Here is a 14448-nt window from a genome sequence, read left to right on the forward strand (position 1 = left end):
CAGGCAGAAGTTATCTGAAAGCACCAGAAGGACAGCATTGTTTCAAGACTATGCAAATCAAGTGTGGGAAAGTTGCACCTTAAGTAAATAAGAGCACTAGTGCATGTCTGGGCAGTGAGTGGGAGGTAAGAGCCTTAGAAAGAGAAAGGGAAGAGAAAAAAACCTCTGGAAACAAAGCCTGTTGTTCTGACTAGGAGACAGCAACCTCTGCAAGGCATGTTTATTCTGATGACAGAAGCACAAATCACTGCTAGCCTTGACTGATACCCYCTCCTCACTATTTTCTCCCCAGCCCCCACCAATGCTTCTTACTACTTGTCTTTTAAACAGGAAAAAAAAATAGATTTGGTATTTTTTGGGGTTAACCATGCTATATAGGTGTTGCTAGCACTTAGTATAACCCTTATCAGTCCATCCTGGAGCTTGACTTTTACTTTGTCATTTCTCTTGTGGAGAATGAAAAGTTACTTTCTAACTTTGCTCTAAGGATTCCCCTTGATGAAAGTGCTTTTGGTTTGTTTTTGAAGTAGAGATGACAGGGATAAAAAGAAAGAACAAACTCCTGTGGGGATCTGGGCTGACCTCTTACACTGTATAGTCTGCCAGACACCCTACATTTAATTCTTGCTTGAAGTGCAGTTTATTGAGAAGAGCAATCCAATTCATGTGAAAGCTTCCAGCAAAGGAGAATCCACCAGTTAGTTTTGTAAACTGGTTTTATAAAGGGCTCCCCCAAACAAGCTACAACCATTTGTTTATAAAAATGTCCATCCATATTTATTGCTGTCCTTATCCCTCCATTGATACACGAAAAAAAATCCCTGTGCTGTAAATATATGGTGCATATTTTGAGGCATTCCAAATATTTAATTGCTGGGTTATGGCTGAACTCTGCTTTTCATTGTCTCCTTGCCAGGACAGAATGGACTTCAAAGAACAGCAGCAAAATTCAGCATTCATCAGTCTCCTGACAAGATTTCATCCCAGCTATTAACCTCTCAGCACTCGGGAGCCTGGCTCACAATAGCAAAGGAACTGGGAGATTTAACTAATCCCATTCTAAAGAATGCTTGACTTTTGCCTACCAATGAAGCAAACTTTGGAGTGGAGGAAAGTAGAGGGGGAACACAGGCGTGAAAGGGAGGAGAGAGAAGTAGCCATGGTGCAGTTCAAACTCTACTGGAGAAAGCCTATTAAGCAGGTTGTATTGAAAAAAACAAACATACACAGCCCAAAACATTTGCACCATTTATGCAGGAGCAATTAGTGCTAATTAGGCAGTATTCACAGCATCTATCCCACAGCTCTAATGGGCACTGCCATTTCACAAACTAAGCACTCCTCAAAATTATCAGTGCATTAAAAACCTACCTGCCCCCCATTTTATTTGGGATTAGTCAGCATGAATAGTGCACCCTGGTCAAAAGTGGAACCTCAAGAATACCCTCCTTCCCCAATCCCGGTGTTTTTTTAGTTACTTGGTGGGGAGGAGGGGAATGAGAGGGAAGGGGAGGGAAGCATTTACCTGCACTCTCCTGGAATTGTGCAAGAACCATGCTTGGGGCTACATCCCTGACGACAAATAGCTGTTAAAACAAAACAAAAGGAGTATCAGCAGGCTGCCGGCTCCCTCCATCTGCAAGCCCGTGGGAAGGTTTTAATCTCTGTCACTATAATCCTACAGAATCCAAGTTTTTAGCGTGTCTCTCATATCAAGTCTACCTARGGTAGGTGTTCCCCACAACAGGGAATCTATCAGCCACCTCTGCAGAACAATCACACTTAACACTCTTCAAAGAGTTGCCTCAACGGTAGAGAAGCAATCTCCCTTTACAGAGCTGCAAGTCACTTCTAGCCTACAGATTTCCTTTCTCTGCATTTTGTAGAGCTCACCCCTATCTCTATATCTAATTCAGAGCAACTTTTAAGTACTCTGGATTTGCTTTTGAGCCCTATCTCTGCACAGACAGATTAAGATGAGCGTCTATKCAAATTGCAGGTAAACTCAGTCAGCAAGACATGCCGATAGTCTGTTGCACCTATGCAGTGTCCTGCTTTCTCCTTCTGAAATTACCTAGGAAATCGTCAATCCCTAATATGCATGTTAAACAGCAGCTCAGGTGGAACAAATGGCCTGGGATTTTTCAACACCAAAGCTTTGCACTTGCCAGGTCACCTCTAGARCAAGTCTCTCTTCCTTCCTGCTTGTCTTGAAGTTCTGCACCAAAGGGGAAATCCTGCCATTGAAGTCAGCAGCAGAACTCCCATTGAAGTCAATGGGCTGGGCTCTCTTCCCAAGGGCAAAGATGGGGATAATCACAGAAAGAATACATTTGTTAAGGCACCAGTCCTCATTATATTCAGACCTCTCCAAGATTTTAAAACAAGGCTAGAACTAGTCCTCTCCTTGCTGAGCTCTCTGGGTTGCCTRTCACCCTAACACTAGCATACCACCAAACTACAGTCTGGATATGAAATGGAGTTGTCTCAGTCCTCCAGCCCATCCAAAATTGCCGACCATTTGCAGTTAAAGCATCTGTCACAAACCTTTGTTGCATTCTGGTCCCGTCCAGCCTTCCAAGCATGTTTTGTTGCCATTCTGGTCACAGGTGTGGTGAGTGAAGAAGTCATCTCTTGGTCGACAAAACTTGTTGCAGCCAAAGCCATAGTAATGCTCTGCGCAGGTCACCCGGATCTGATACTCGAAGTGGGCAACTCCCGCGTTGTGTTTCAGAGTCTGCCACTGACGGCTCGGATTGATCATGCCCGAGTGCGATGCCTTTTCAATAATGCGATCAGGATCTAGACGGGAGAAGAGACAGCAGAGTTAGATATTCCCAAACTGGAGTTCCCAAGCTGCATAGACATGACCGAGTCAGCCGGTTTGGTTTCAGAGCTTTAATTTTAGAGAGTAAGATAGAGCTGTTCTAGGGCTCCACACTACTAACTGAAACATTCATACACCATGTCAAACCAAACAGGCCTTGAAGTCGAGATGGACTGTTAAGTCTTTGCCAGGCACTTATCAATTTCTCAGTGTGAAGACATTCAACACGAACCACATGTCTAGCACTTAAAGAAAATGGAGGTGCTTCTCCTCCTAGCTGCAGAGGGGCACATAATACATTTTTCCCTGCAACTCGGTTACTAGCACTGGCCTTGTTGCTCACTGGAATATTCCATGCTACAGTAGGGCACTCCACCAACTGGACACAGACTCTACAAAAGAAAAGCCTGCAGCCTTCTGGGATTCCAGGGTGAGCCCCAAATCCCTTGAGAAGCAGCAGCTTTGGCACACAGTCAACATCAGTGATTTTTTCATAGGCTCTGGCTGAGAAACRTGGAAATTCTCTTTTTCACGTGTTAGCCCACACTAAAAATTCAAGCTTAGCAGAGCTCCAGGGAAGGCACGCACATTACTGCGTTTATCACAGATTCTCCTTCTCTCTATAGGAGATTTCAAAGTTTAGACTTCATGCTAAATGCTTAACTCCAGCAAAAGTTCTCTGGCTTTTACAGACCCACAGCTGTCTAAATTACAGCTTGAATAATATTTCACATTAGCACAGAATATTGTACATATCTGTGGTATGTCACTTTGTAGTCCAGGCCTTGTGACTTAAATGATCTGACACCACCGTACAACCTGCTGCTAGCAAGCACTTGACTGCTGAGTGAAAGTTTATCATAAAGCAGCCCAAATGGCCCTGCAGACATAGTTTAAAAGAAAGTGCCAGGCTGCACTTTCTGTATATGAGAAGCATAATCCAGAGACAGAAGAATTTCAGGCAGAAGGGCAGTTTGCCAGTGACGTATTAGCAGCGTGTGAAGAACTAGCACATTCAAGKGCTACAAATTAAAGAGTACTGATGTTCACTTGTCTTTCCAACAATTAAAAACGATTTGGGGGATTTTACATAAAGCAGAGTTGAAGAATTGTTAAGGGCCTTTGATTTTTAGCTTTCTAAAGGAACATCTAAACAAGCTCCTCAAGTCTCAGATATCTGCTATCAATTCCCTGCTAGATCCCACCTGCTTGTGGAGCAAGTCTTCAACCTAACTATCTTTAAAACTGTAAACAACAACTGAAGAGTGTCAATACATATAYATTTTAAACAGATATAGGTATTCTTGGCTAAAGACTACAGCGCTTATTAAGCATTTACAGTGTGAAATCAAGGGCAACAACTTCTTATTCACCTTCTGGTATTTCTGGTTTTATGACGTTTCCAATTTAAATCAGTTTTTATTATTCATTGGCACTAAGCCCCCAACCCCACATCTACRCCTAAGACTTTCCGACGCATCTAGRCCTTTATTAGYTCAAAACYCATTCACAAGCGATGCAGATGCCTAAGGACTTTTCCATACTGGTATATCCAGAGCAATATCATGTCCTGTACTGTGCAGGTGTAAGACTCTCAGATCTCATCAACAAGATTACAGACTAATTCTAAGAGGTACTTAAGCAGATGCATATCTGCTCGTCTTGAATGGAGCTAGGCAGGCAATTATGGCTGCACTCAGGCGTGCTGGAGATGGCTTTGCTGCCCTTGCCAAGATTACACCCCGATCTACAGCGGAGCTGGGAAGTGAATGCATTTCCCCAAATACCCAGCCTGTGCATAAAGACATCCTGTTTCTTGGGAGTGAGACAACTCTATCCTTTTCTCCCATAGGCAGGAGAGGGGGAATGACACTCAGCGGAGTTCTGTCACACCCCCAGCACACTGCGTTGCTTTTGTGAAGAGTCTTTTCCTGTTCTCCGCTGGGAACATACCCTTGATGGCTATTTCAGTTCTTGGCACCAGACACACAAGTGCCGCCGAGAAAGAGCCCTTTCGTCTCGCCTCTGCTCTACCCTTCTTCCCCTGCTTGTCAGCTCATTGGGGAACATGTCCTCGCTGCCCCACTGCGACATCTCAACTCCAGCCGCCAGCTCCTTCAAGCCCTTACGCACAGACTACCGAACGTAGACGCAACCATCCTTATTAGTCCCCCGACTTTATTTTGGTAAGTGCCCAACTGAAAACAAGCTGCGATTTCACTTTGGATCATGGCTAAAATACCTTTCATTTGATACAGGCTGTAAAGCTGTCACTGTACATTTAAATCCAAGTAAGGGCACACAGACTCGTCAGATCCTTTTCCTCAGCCGTCACCCACAGTTTTCACAATGAAGTTGTGGCAAGTTCCTTCTTGCAGAGCAGTTTCTCCACCCCTCCCTATTCCCACCTGCCAGGCCACACTTACACAAGGGTGCTGACCCAGGCTTCAGGAAGGCATTGCAACAACACTGCCACTCTCAGCCCGTAGTGTGCGAGCCCAAAGCAGCACACTGGTTAAGTTCAAAATAAAAAACAAATAAAAGGCTAGAGTGACTTGAGAGAAAAGGGGTCTTCATTAGCCTCTCAACATCGTTTGACTCAGGAGCCCGTGACAGACAGCAGACAGAAAGGTTAGAGGAAACACTAAGGGGCTTATGAAGTGGACGAGAGGCTTTCTGCATAGTTTTAAACTCCCACTCCGCGCTTAGATGCTAGAAAATTTGGTGGTTTCATTTATTTTTGGTGGCTGAGCTTCAAAGCCTTTAGTCTGACTTTATTCAAGGAGCAACTAGGGCAAAGTTTTTCAGCACAGAGAAAATTAGCAGTCTTGAGTGCCCACCTTTGCTCTTCAGGGGCCCAGTTTTCAGAACCTGCCACTGGCCAGCCCTAGGAAGCACACCAAGAAAGCCTGGATGCCTCTACGCAGTTTGGGTGGCCACAGACACCACAGTTATTTTTTTGAAAGTCTTTACTTCAGACAACTTCCAGCTCTGGCTTGGTTTACATTGTGTTGAAGCCTCTTATGCCTGCCCGGAATTCACATGCAACCGATACTAGTCATTTACAATAGCTCTTTGACATAGTTTGAGATGCAGTGTCGGCCCCATTAGCTTTATGTATGAAGCGACTGGAGCAAGATGGAATCTAGACAAGAACCGGGGTAAGAAAACCATTTAAGTCGAATCTTGGCTCCAACAAAGCACGAGTCTCATCGGCTTCACCAGGGCCAGAATTTAACTGCAAGCCACGCTTGGAAATGGGACAAGAGCGAGCGTGTGGTAAAGGGAACGTAGGAGGAGAGGAATGTAGAGGGGGGAAGGAAGCATCCACTCGAGGATCTCCAAATGACAGGATTGATCAGGATGCTACAACTATTGCAGAATACACGGTGCCTCCTAAACCCCCTATTTTTTAAAAGGGCTCTCACAGAGTGCTCACAATTCAGCTGCAATTAGGGCAAAAGAAAATCCCATCGACATCTAAAAATACTCATCATATTTTCTCATGACAGTCGCTTAGCCCTAGCTCAACTAGTTCTTCGAGGCTTATTCCTTAGTTATGGGAAAGCTACTGTAAGTAAAGTGATACAGTGCAAAGAGAAGGGCTTGTGCAGTATAGCAACTGCAGGGACCTACAGATGAGTAGGTGACAGCAAAGCTAGTGCAGGAATGTAAATCAGGAACATATGCAAGGGCATGTCTGCTCTTGGTCAAATGCACTGCAGAGAAAATGAGGCAGTTCTGTCTGAAGACAATCACACATCCAGAACATGAAAGCAAAGAAAGGCTTCATTGTGTGGCTTTGGAAATGCAGTTGTTTCATGAAAAAAGATGAGCTCTAATAATAGTACAAGTGGCAGAGACCCGGCCTGAGAAAACTCTCAGAGTCTACYGTAAACAGGACCTTCTTTTGAATGCAAGCATCTCCCATTTATGATACAGCTCTGCTGCCAGAGCACCGTATTTTCTGTTCCTTAATAAGACACTTCTAATCGAGACCCAAAAAGTTTTCTAGGCCCGTTCCTGGGGCTGGGGTAGGGCTTAAAAGCACAAGAACTGCAACAGTGTTGGACATGGCAGGCTGTAAAGCACATTATGGATATCACTCATGGTCATATGAACCGTTTTCAGKGGAATTTCTTCTCTTGCAGAATTAATAGGACATCCTGTATACATTAAAAAAGAAGATTGGTGCAGAAAAGCCCCTGGAGCCAAAGGGCAGTTTCCCGACAGTCATGAACTCGAGGTAAGCATCAACCTATAYGACAAACCTATAGCGCTGTGCACACGACAAACCCCACAGTGCTGCACACAYGGCTGCAAGGGTCTCCTCCTGCCACATGACATGGGAAGCCCTTCCCAGTACCCTGCGGCTGCCTCCAAACACCCAGGAGGGGACTCAGCTCTGCTCCTGCACCACCTGGGGGAGRTGGGCCCCAGGGCTGCTTTTGCTTCTGGATGGAAGCAAAAAGACTTGTAATAACAAAGGTTCACAAGTTCAGAGTCATTCTTTCTGCTGCAGCTTTTTCACCCACACACTAGTAAAGCCCTAGCTTGAGAATAGAGGTAATTTTGCCCTTCTACTTCAGTATCCATAGGCTATAAGTAGAACAGCTCATATTCTTCCTTCCCCAATTATTAAATCCTACACATCCAACCTCGAGGCAAAAGCTGAAAATCATTCCCATTTCTCATCTATGGTCATTAACTGAATGGATGCACCAGGTTTAATTGCACAGCGCCTTCCGCTCGCCCCCCAAATAAGCAGCACATGCATTCGGTTCAGTTTTGCAGTCAATAGGATTTAGGCTTCTGAATATCATTCAAGAAACAAAGCCAAAAGGCATCCCACAAAACAGAACAAACCCCTTTCCCCACACACYGGGCATTTATTCTCCCCAAGGAGAAGGAAGGACAGGTATTTTTAGGCATCAGCCCTTGGGTGCCTAAGCCAGCAAGCTACTCAACTCTCTGCGCAACGAGAGGGAGGCCACAGTGCAGCCTGGAGCAGCTGCTCAGAGCCAAGGCTGGCAGAGCATCCCCTCTCCCCCATGACTGTTCAGGGCAGACTGGGGAGATGTCTGAAAGGTGAGAATGAAATAGGGCTTCCTCCCCCCCCCCCCCAATAGACAGGAAATCAAGGAGTTTAAACCAAATAAATCAGAGAATCCAATACTTACTAGTAGAGTTATCATTGTAATCCCATGCCTCAACAAGCAGTGTGTAGGATCTCTGCAAAAGAGAAATGCAAGAGTTTAAAGCCAGAACACAAGTGTAAAAATAAATAAAGGTAATTTTAACTCAAGAAATTTCTGGTGTCTGCCCTAGAACTGTGTACTTCAAAACATAAATAGGATATACTTGAGACAAACACGATCTTCTTGTAGCCTCTTAGGCGACCTTATCCAGTCTGACTTAGCAGAGACCTTTCACCCCGGATTGCTCATCTTTGTCATGGTTAATGCATCTCATGGACTTAACCTGGAAGCACAGCCTCACATTAGGCTCTAAATAAGCACAATTTAGGATAGAACTGCACATGTAAAAGGAAAGGGCACAAGAGAAAGCACCAAAGTAGCATTAAAAGTAAAAAACCAGCCCCCTCCTCCAAGCTCACCACCCTCTCTGAACCCAAGAACTGCTTCAAAGAGTTTCAGTTGCAAGAAACCCTAGGTTTGGATGTCCCTTCCCCAGCGCTGCTGAAAGCAAGGAGCGTCGGAGATGGCTGCGCTCTGCCCCGACAGCGCGATCTCGAGGGCCTCTGCCTTTCAGCACCCCCTTTGAACGCTCCGTGTGCCCGAGGGCCAGCGCTGCTCCCACAAGTATCAGGTAACTTCGGGAAGAGCCGATGGCCCTGGGAAGGCGGGGGGCAGGGAGGGTAACACAAAGCGCAGGCCGGGGYTCTTGGCGAGCGGGATGCAGCGCCGCGCGCGCCCGTTCGCATTCGCAGACGCGGGAGCCTGCCAGGAGCTCTCGAGCACTCCAGCAAWAACAATCATGCGCGTGAGCTCGGCAGAGTGACGCTGCGGGTTGGAAAGGGGCCAGCTGTTACATCCAGCCACCTTTATCTCCGATCCTAACTTGAGAACAAGAGCCATTAAAGAGAGTCTTCCCCTCCTCCAGCCCCGGTCTGCTGGGTTGTGGTCCTGCCTGTATCCCTCAAAGCTGCTGTTTAACCAGCTGCGTGTGAGCGGGCGGGATGACTCACAAGAAATCAAAAGGAAAAGCTGAAGAAAAAATACAAAAAAATTACTGTTTGATAAGCAAGTAAGTGAAATAAGGGATATAAAGCAGTAATGAGGGTAACATCTTTATGGTGATGGGTACAGAAGAATGAGTAAAGCACCTTTGCAGGGCAGGCGGGTAGTGTCCTGCCCCAGCAGCTGCTCATGGCCAGGTTTATTTCTCCGCATCCCGCTCCACGCACAGCGGCTGCCCGTGCAGTCGTGGTTTGTAAACCTCCCGCGTCCCCGTAACTGGCAACGCAAACGCGCTGCTGGGAGGGAGCTGCCCAAGGTGCAAGGGCAAAAGCAGCTTCCAAAGCAAAGGAAGCGGGGAGAGGAGAGAGAGAGAGAGAAAAAAAAAAAAAAAGAAAGAAAAAAAAAAAAGAAAAAATCCTGGACTGTTTTCTCACGACTGGACACAGCATGCAGCCTCTGAAGGCGAACCTAGTTTGTGACGGACACCAGCTTGGAATATAGCCTAAATATGTTTCACATTCAAAACAGACTAGGATTCCATTTTGCTCACTGATAACTGTGGGAAAATGCTTCAAAAAGTAAGCAAGGCTGGGCAAGCCGGGACATGAGCCCTCACTTCTGGGCAAAGGCTCCCTCGGCCCAAACCATTTTTGGTTAATATTTCATGAAAGTTACATGTTATTGTTACTATTCTGAAACAAGTCTTACACCTTGGAAGAAAAAAAAAATCCCCCTTTCCCACCAGGCAGCTCAGGATTAAGAGTTTAAAAGTCTAAAACAGATTTTGAGAAGTCCTTACAGAATTTTAAAACAGAAGTAGCATATAACCCCTGAGCCACATTACAGATACATATTGCACTACTTTGGGTGCTTCCTCCCTGCTTTAATTGCAAACAGCGAGAAGCACAACATGTTACTGCAAGCTTGAAAAAATATTATGATATAGAGAATGAATTATGGCAACTCGCACTACCTCCAATAAAGTTAAGGATGTTTTCCTTTCAGCCTTGCATAATTGTTTTGGAAGATATTTTGTCTAAACTCATAGCAACAGTTCCCAGTCGGTTCTCAAGAGTGTTTACTAACACACCTAGCCCCGGAGGAAAGGAAAGGAAAGGAGAGGCGGAATCGCCGCTCGCTCGGATCGCTCCTGCTGCTGCCTGCTGTGTGACCACTTCCCGGCTCCACACAGGAGCTGCGGAAAGAGACACTTCTACCTAACAGGATGGAAACAGAAGAGGGGAGGAAAAATAGGCCAACAGACCTAGTCTAGCAGTTCTTTTTTCCACGTTCCTCAGCTCTCTGCTTCTGAATATTTTAGACAAGAGTCCCCATCCTGACACGCGATGATACAGAGAGCAGCACTTTATTCTTTCAGCTCCCTCCTTCCCAGCAGCGCAAGGAAAGGACAAAGCGTCGTAGTCAAGACAAGGCACTTCCAAGCGCAAGTCATGGACACAGCCCCGTACCGGGACCAAGCGCCCCCTCRACTTCTCACAATCTCCTAGCTCTGCCCCGTCCCCCAGAAGCAGCTCTGCACAAAGGAAAAAAAAATACCGCRTATCATCCCCACTCTATAGATCAACAATTAAGATATCTCAGGAATGATGACTCCTAGCATGGAGGTTTAAGCTTTCCCATGCCCAGAGCTGACCTCTGCCCATCTTTGAATAAATACATATCCAAGCACAAGAATTCCCCATCACGCACCTTATTCCATCAAAGCAACGTCCTAGGCAACAAGGCAGCAGGGAACTTTCCCAAGTCGCACCCAATTAGGCGCCACAGACCCTGATCCTGCCCAGCATGCAGCGATTCTGCCTGCCGAGGGAGCAGGAGGCCAGTGGAGGCTGCAGGACTTGCAGCCAGAGCAGCCCAGGGGCCTGTGCCCAGAGTCAGCACAGACAAATGTAAAAAATTAAGCAAAAATCTTAAAGGTTAAAGTGCGAGAGGATGGAAGTGGCTGAGATCACAAGYAAAAACACACAAAGGGCACCCATTCTCAAGAGCTCTTTTTCCTGGGTGACAAACCACCATGGCTCAGCCTTGATCCATTGATAATGCTACTCAGGAACAACTGTGACAACCTCAAAATCCATCCCTTAAGAGCAACGCAACCTCTGTTCTAGGTTATTGAATGAAATACTAGCAGGTTCACAGAAGTAGAAGGTATTCAAAGCTCCAAGTTGAACTACCTTCTTCCTTCCTTTCATCTGGACATCCCCTCAGAAAAGGTAGGTTTGTAGTTGGCCCTCGATAGGCATTCCAAGAGTCAGACTGAAACTTCAGGCTTGCCAGGGAGAGGGCAACCTTCCTTCCAAACAGGGCTGCAACCAGTCAAACCTCTTCCCTCCCCTCCTTGTGGTTTAGCCATGCAAGCGCTTTGCTGAGCATGTGAAACCATGACTAGACAAATGCATGGGAAGTTTGCATTCTAAATGCTGCGCCGCCTTTTACCCTGGCAAACAAGGAAATCGGGTTAAGCCCAACAACATCCACCTCATGGCCTTGCCAGCCACATGTCATTGCGAAGACCAGTTTTGAAGGGTCCTTGCACCCTATCTGGGTCTTAAGGAAGCCAGGAAACCAGCACACAGCTACCRCGAGCCACGGAGCAGCGCACAGCCAACGCACCGAGTGCTGCGGCAACCCCGCCTGCCTTTTGCTAGAAGGAGCTGAGATGGCAAAGGGGGACACCGAGGAGCACTTGAGCATGCCCAGCACCCAGGCAGAAGGACACCTCTGCGCAGGCACAGACACAAAACCCTTCCTGTGAAGGGCAGCAGGGCTCTCGCTGGATCCCGCGCTGCCGTCAGGCGGCTCGCGCTGACGCCCCCCACACGCACTAGTGTCATGCCAGCCTCGCACCCTGGGCTTTGTCAACCAAATAAGTCTTCAAAAGAGCTAGAGACAACTGGTTCATCATGCAGAGATACGAACATATTGCGGAACAGAAGGGAAAACACCTACCCTTTTTTAATCCTTTGCTGAATGCAGCTCATYCCTGGGTCCACCTCCATAAGGAGGCACCCTATACAACTTGTGCTCTCTGCACGGCCAAGAGCCAGACTAAGCCCCAGGCACAGCCCAGCCAAGAGCCTCACCAGACTGAGCCAAGCGTGGCACCCTGTTCCTCCCGCCTGCCTTTGGAGCTGCTCCTTCGTGCTGCTAAACACTTTGTCGCGCATAAAGCGGAGGATGTGAAAACAATTGTTAACTTTATTAGCAGCTTCCAGGAGAAACTTGCTCCCCTCCTTTTACAGCACAAGCCAAGCCAATAACTGAGATCAAGACCTTCTGTGCGATACAGCTGCCACCCTCCTGCCAAACGATGAAGGGCACAAAAGTACCACTATCCAAACTATGCGCGCGCTTAAGCAGCCAGTGAAGCGGCTGGTGCCGGAGCTGGCGAGCCGGCTGGGATCATGAGCATCCTGTGAATACATAATGTGCTGGGGCTGCCATTGTGTGAAGTAAGTCCATGGTTTGTCTGGGAGCCGAGCAATGCTGAGTCTACTGCTGCTTCCTGTTGCTTGTCCTGTATTAGCATTATTTTTGGATGGGCCCCATTATGTGCTGTAATCCTCGCTGCAGTCAGTAGGGCTGCACTATTGTTCTTGGTCAATATTAGCAGCCAATGCCCCTGTCTGGGTGGCCGCGCTGCGGCGTATCCCGCTGCCAGGCCCAGCACGCTGCGGTCAAACAACATGCTGGGAGGCCGGGGGGACACGCAGGGTCCCTGCATTTACTTTCCTTCCTTCTTGCTTTCTTTCACAGAAAGAGAAGCTACTGCATCTCAATTCTTTCTCTTTTAAAAGACAAAAAAACACAAATGATTTAAGTCATCTCAGCTATGGGGCTGCAAAGTATTACAAAAGCATTTTAATCAGCACCTTATCTGGTTACAAAGTTATTTTCTCATGAAACTCCACTTGTCAAAGGCTCGCAGCTAGGCCTGGATGTCAATGGTCGCTTTCAAGCTTCCCCAACAAGCAGATTACCTGCTCTTATCACTCCCCCTACCTGTTTAAAGCATCCCTCTGATAATTAAATGCACCAGTTACAAAAGGGTGGCAAGGTTAATAGAGAGAATACCTAGTAGCCAGCCAAGCAAAACAGTCAGGTTCACATAGAGCAAGCCTGAACAAGAAGCCTTTCTACTTATTTACCTAAGTGCACAAGAACTGGGTTGAGCTGGTAAAGGACTCTGCACGTTTGACTATTTACAAACCACCTTAACCACTTCTATCCACATTTTACAGTTTCTTCTACATACTAGAGCAATAATGAGTGCGATTTATGCTGCAGAGCAGTGACCACAGACCCATAAGTTCCACAGAGCAACAAGAAAAAAAATGAGAAAGATTTCTGCTGTTGACATCTTTCCCCATGCAGGACCTATATAGTGTTCCAGTTACAGTACTTATTAGAAATGTCTCAATTAACATATAAAACTCTTGTCGGTCAGCAGAAATATAAAGTCAAGTTTGCTTTGTTTTTTTCAGAGTCAGCCCTATCTTTGCTTTTATATATAAAGAAACACTTTGAGGAGCTGCAAGTCTTGACACACACTGCAGAGCTCATGCACTGAAACGGCAATAAACGGCCTGAATTAGAGCAAGGCTCCGGTGCTGCACATCATCCCCTTGAAYTGCCAAGGCAGCGCCTCTCCTAACTGCACAACTCCTTTATTTCAAAACTAGCCTCAAGTTCACTCAACTTTTAAGCATACAGCATTGATTTTTATGCTATTCCTTTCAGACATGCTGATTTCCAGCTGCATAAACAAGCTGACAGTGCTGGATGTAGTCTGAGAAAGTTTAGGAATAAGCTTCAATGAACAGCGCCAGGCCCAACGCAGCTGCCACTGAAGTTAAAGTGGAGCAGACCTTTATTAGAGCAAGAATTCTGGGAGCAGGCGGGATGAGGATTTATTTTTAGACGTATTATGGTAAGACAGTCAAATGGATTTACCCGGAAGATGAAGTTCTGCACTGCCTTGGAGAGCAGTGACTCTTTAGAACATGTAAATGAGAAGTCCAAAATATTCAAATGGATGTACCAATTCTCTGCAGTCCTGGAACAGAGCAGCCTGGTGGATGCTAATTATGCTCCAAGTGTCATTTATTACTCAGCCCCATTCTGGATCAAGTGCAACCTTTCACCTACAATTAAGTGATGAGAGGATTTATTCTGAAGTTATTAATCAACAGGAGGTATCATGTTATGAATACTACCTGACTGATGGGTGTTTTGTTATCACTAAGATTTTTCTCAGTTGCCCATGAGATGGGCAAAGATGGTGTGCCAAGATGATTTATCAAGAAGAGTTTAAACAATGTTGAGCATGTGCTACTGCAAGATAACTGGAAGAAAAAAAAAAAAAGGAAAAAAAAAAAAGAAAAAAAGTGAAACCCTAAA

The 14448-nt window shown here is 46.2% G+C and overlaps 1 protein-coding gene across 1 annotated transcript in view; it reads right to left on the reverse strand.

The window, feature by feature from the left end:
• Positions 1 to 14448, reverse strand: part of JAG1 (jagged 1) — a 33467-nt gene that overhangs the window by 14409 nt on the left and 4610 nt on the right. The window contains exons 2-4 of the mRNA XM_026052901.1: positions 8008 to 8059; positions 2548 to 2802; positions 1526 to 1586 (exon numbers count right to left, since the gene is read on the reverse strand). Coding sequence (XP_025908686.1) covers positions 1526 to 1586; positions 2548 to 2802; positions 8008 to 8059 — 368 coding nt within the window. The remainder of the gene's footprint in view (positions 1 to 1525; positions 1587 to 2547; positions 2803 to 8007; positions 8060 to 14448) is intronic.

This window comes from Nothoprocta perdicaria, unplaced genomic scaffold (assembly GCF_003342845.1).
Source record: "Nothoprocta perdicaria isolate Ctin4 unplaced genomic scaffold, notPer1 scaffold_93, whole genome shotgun sequence".
Lineage (NCBI taxonomy): Eukaryota > Metazoa > Chordata > Aves > Tinamiformes > Tinamidae > Nothoprocta > Nothoprocta perdicaria.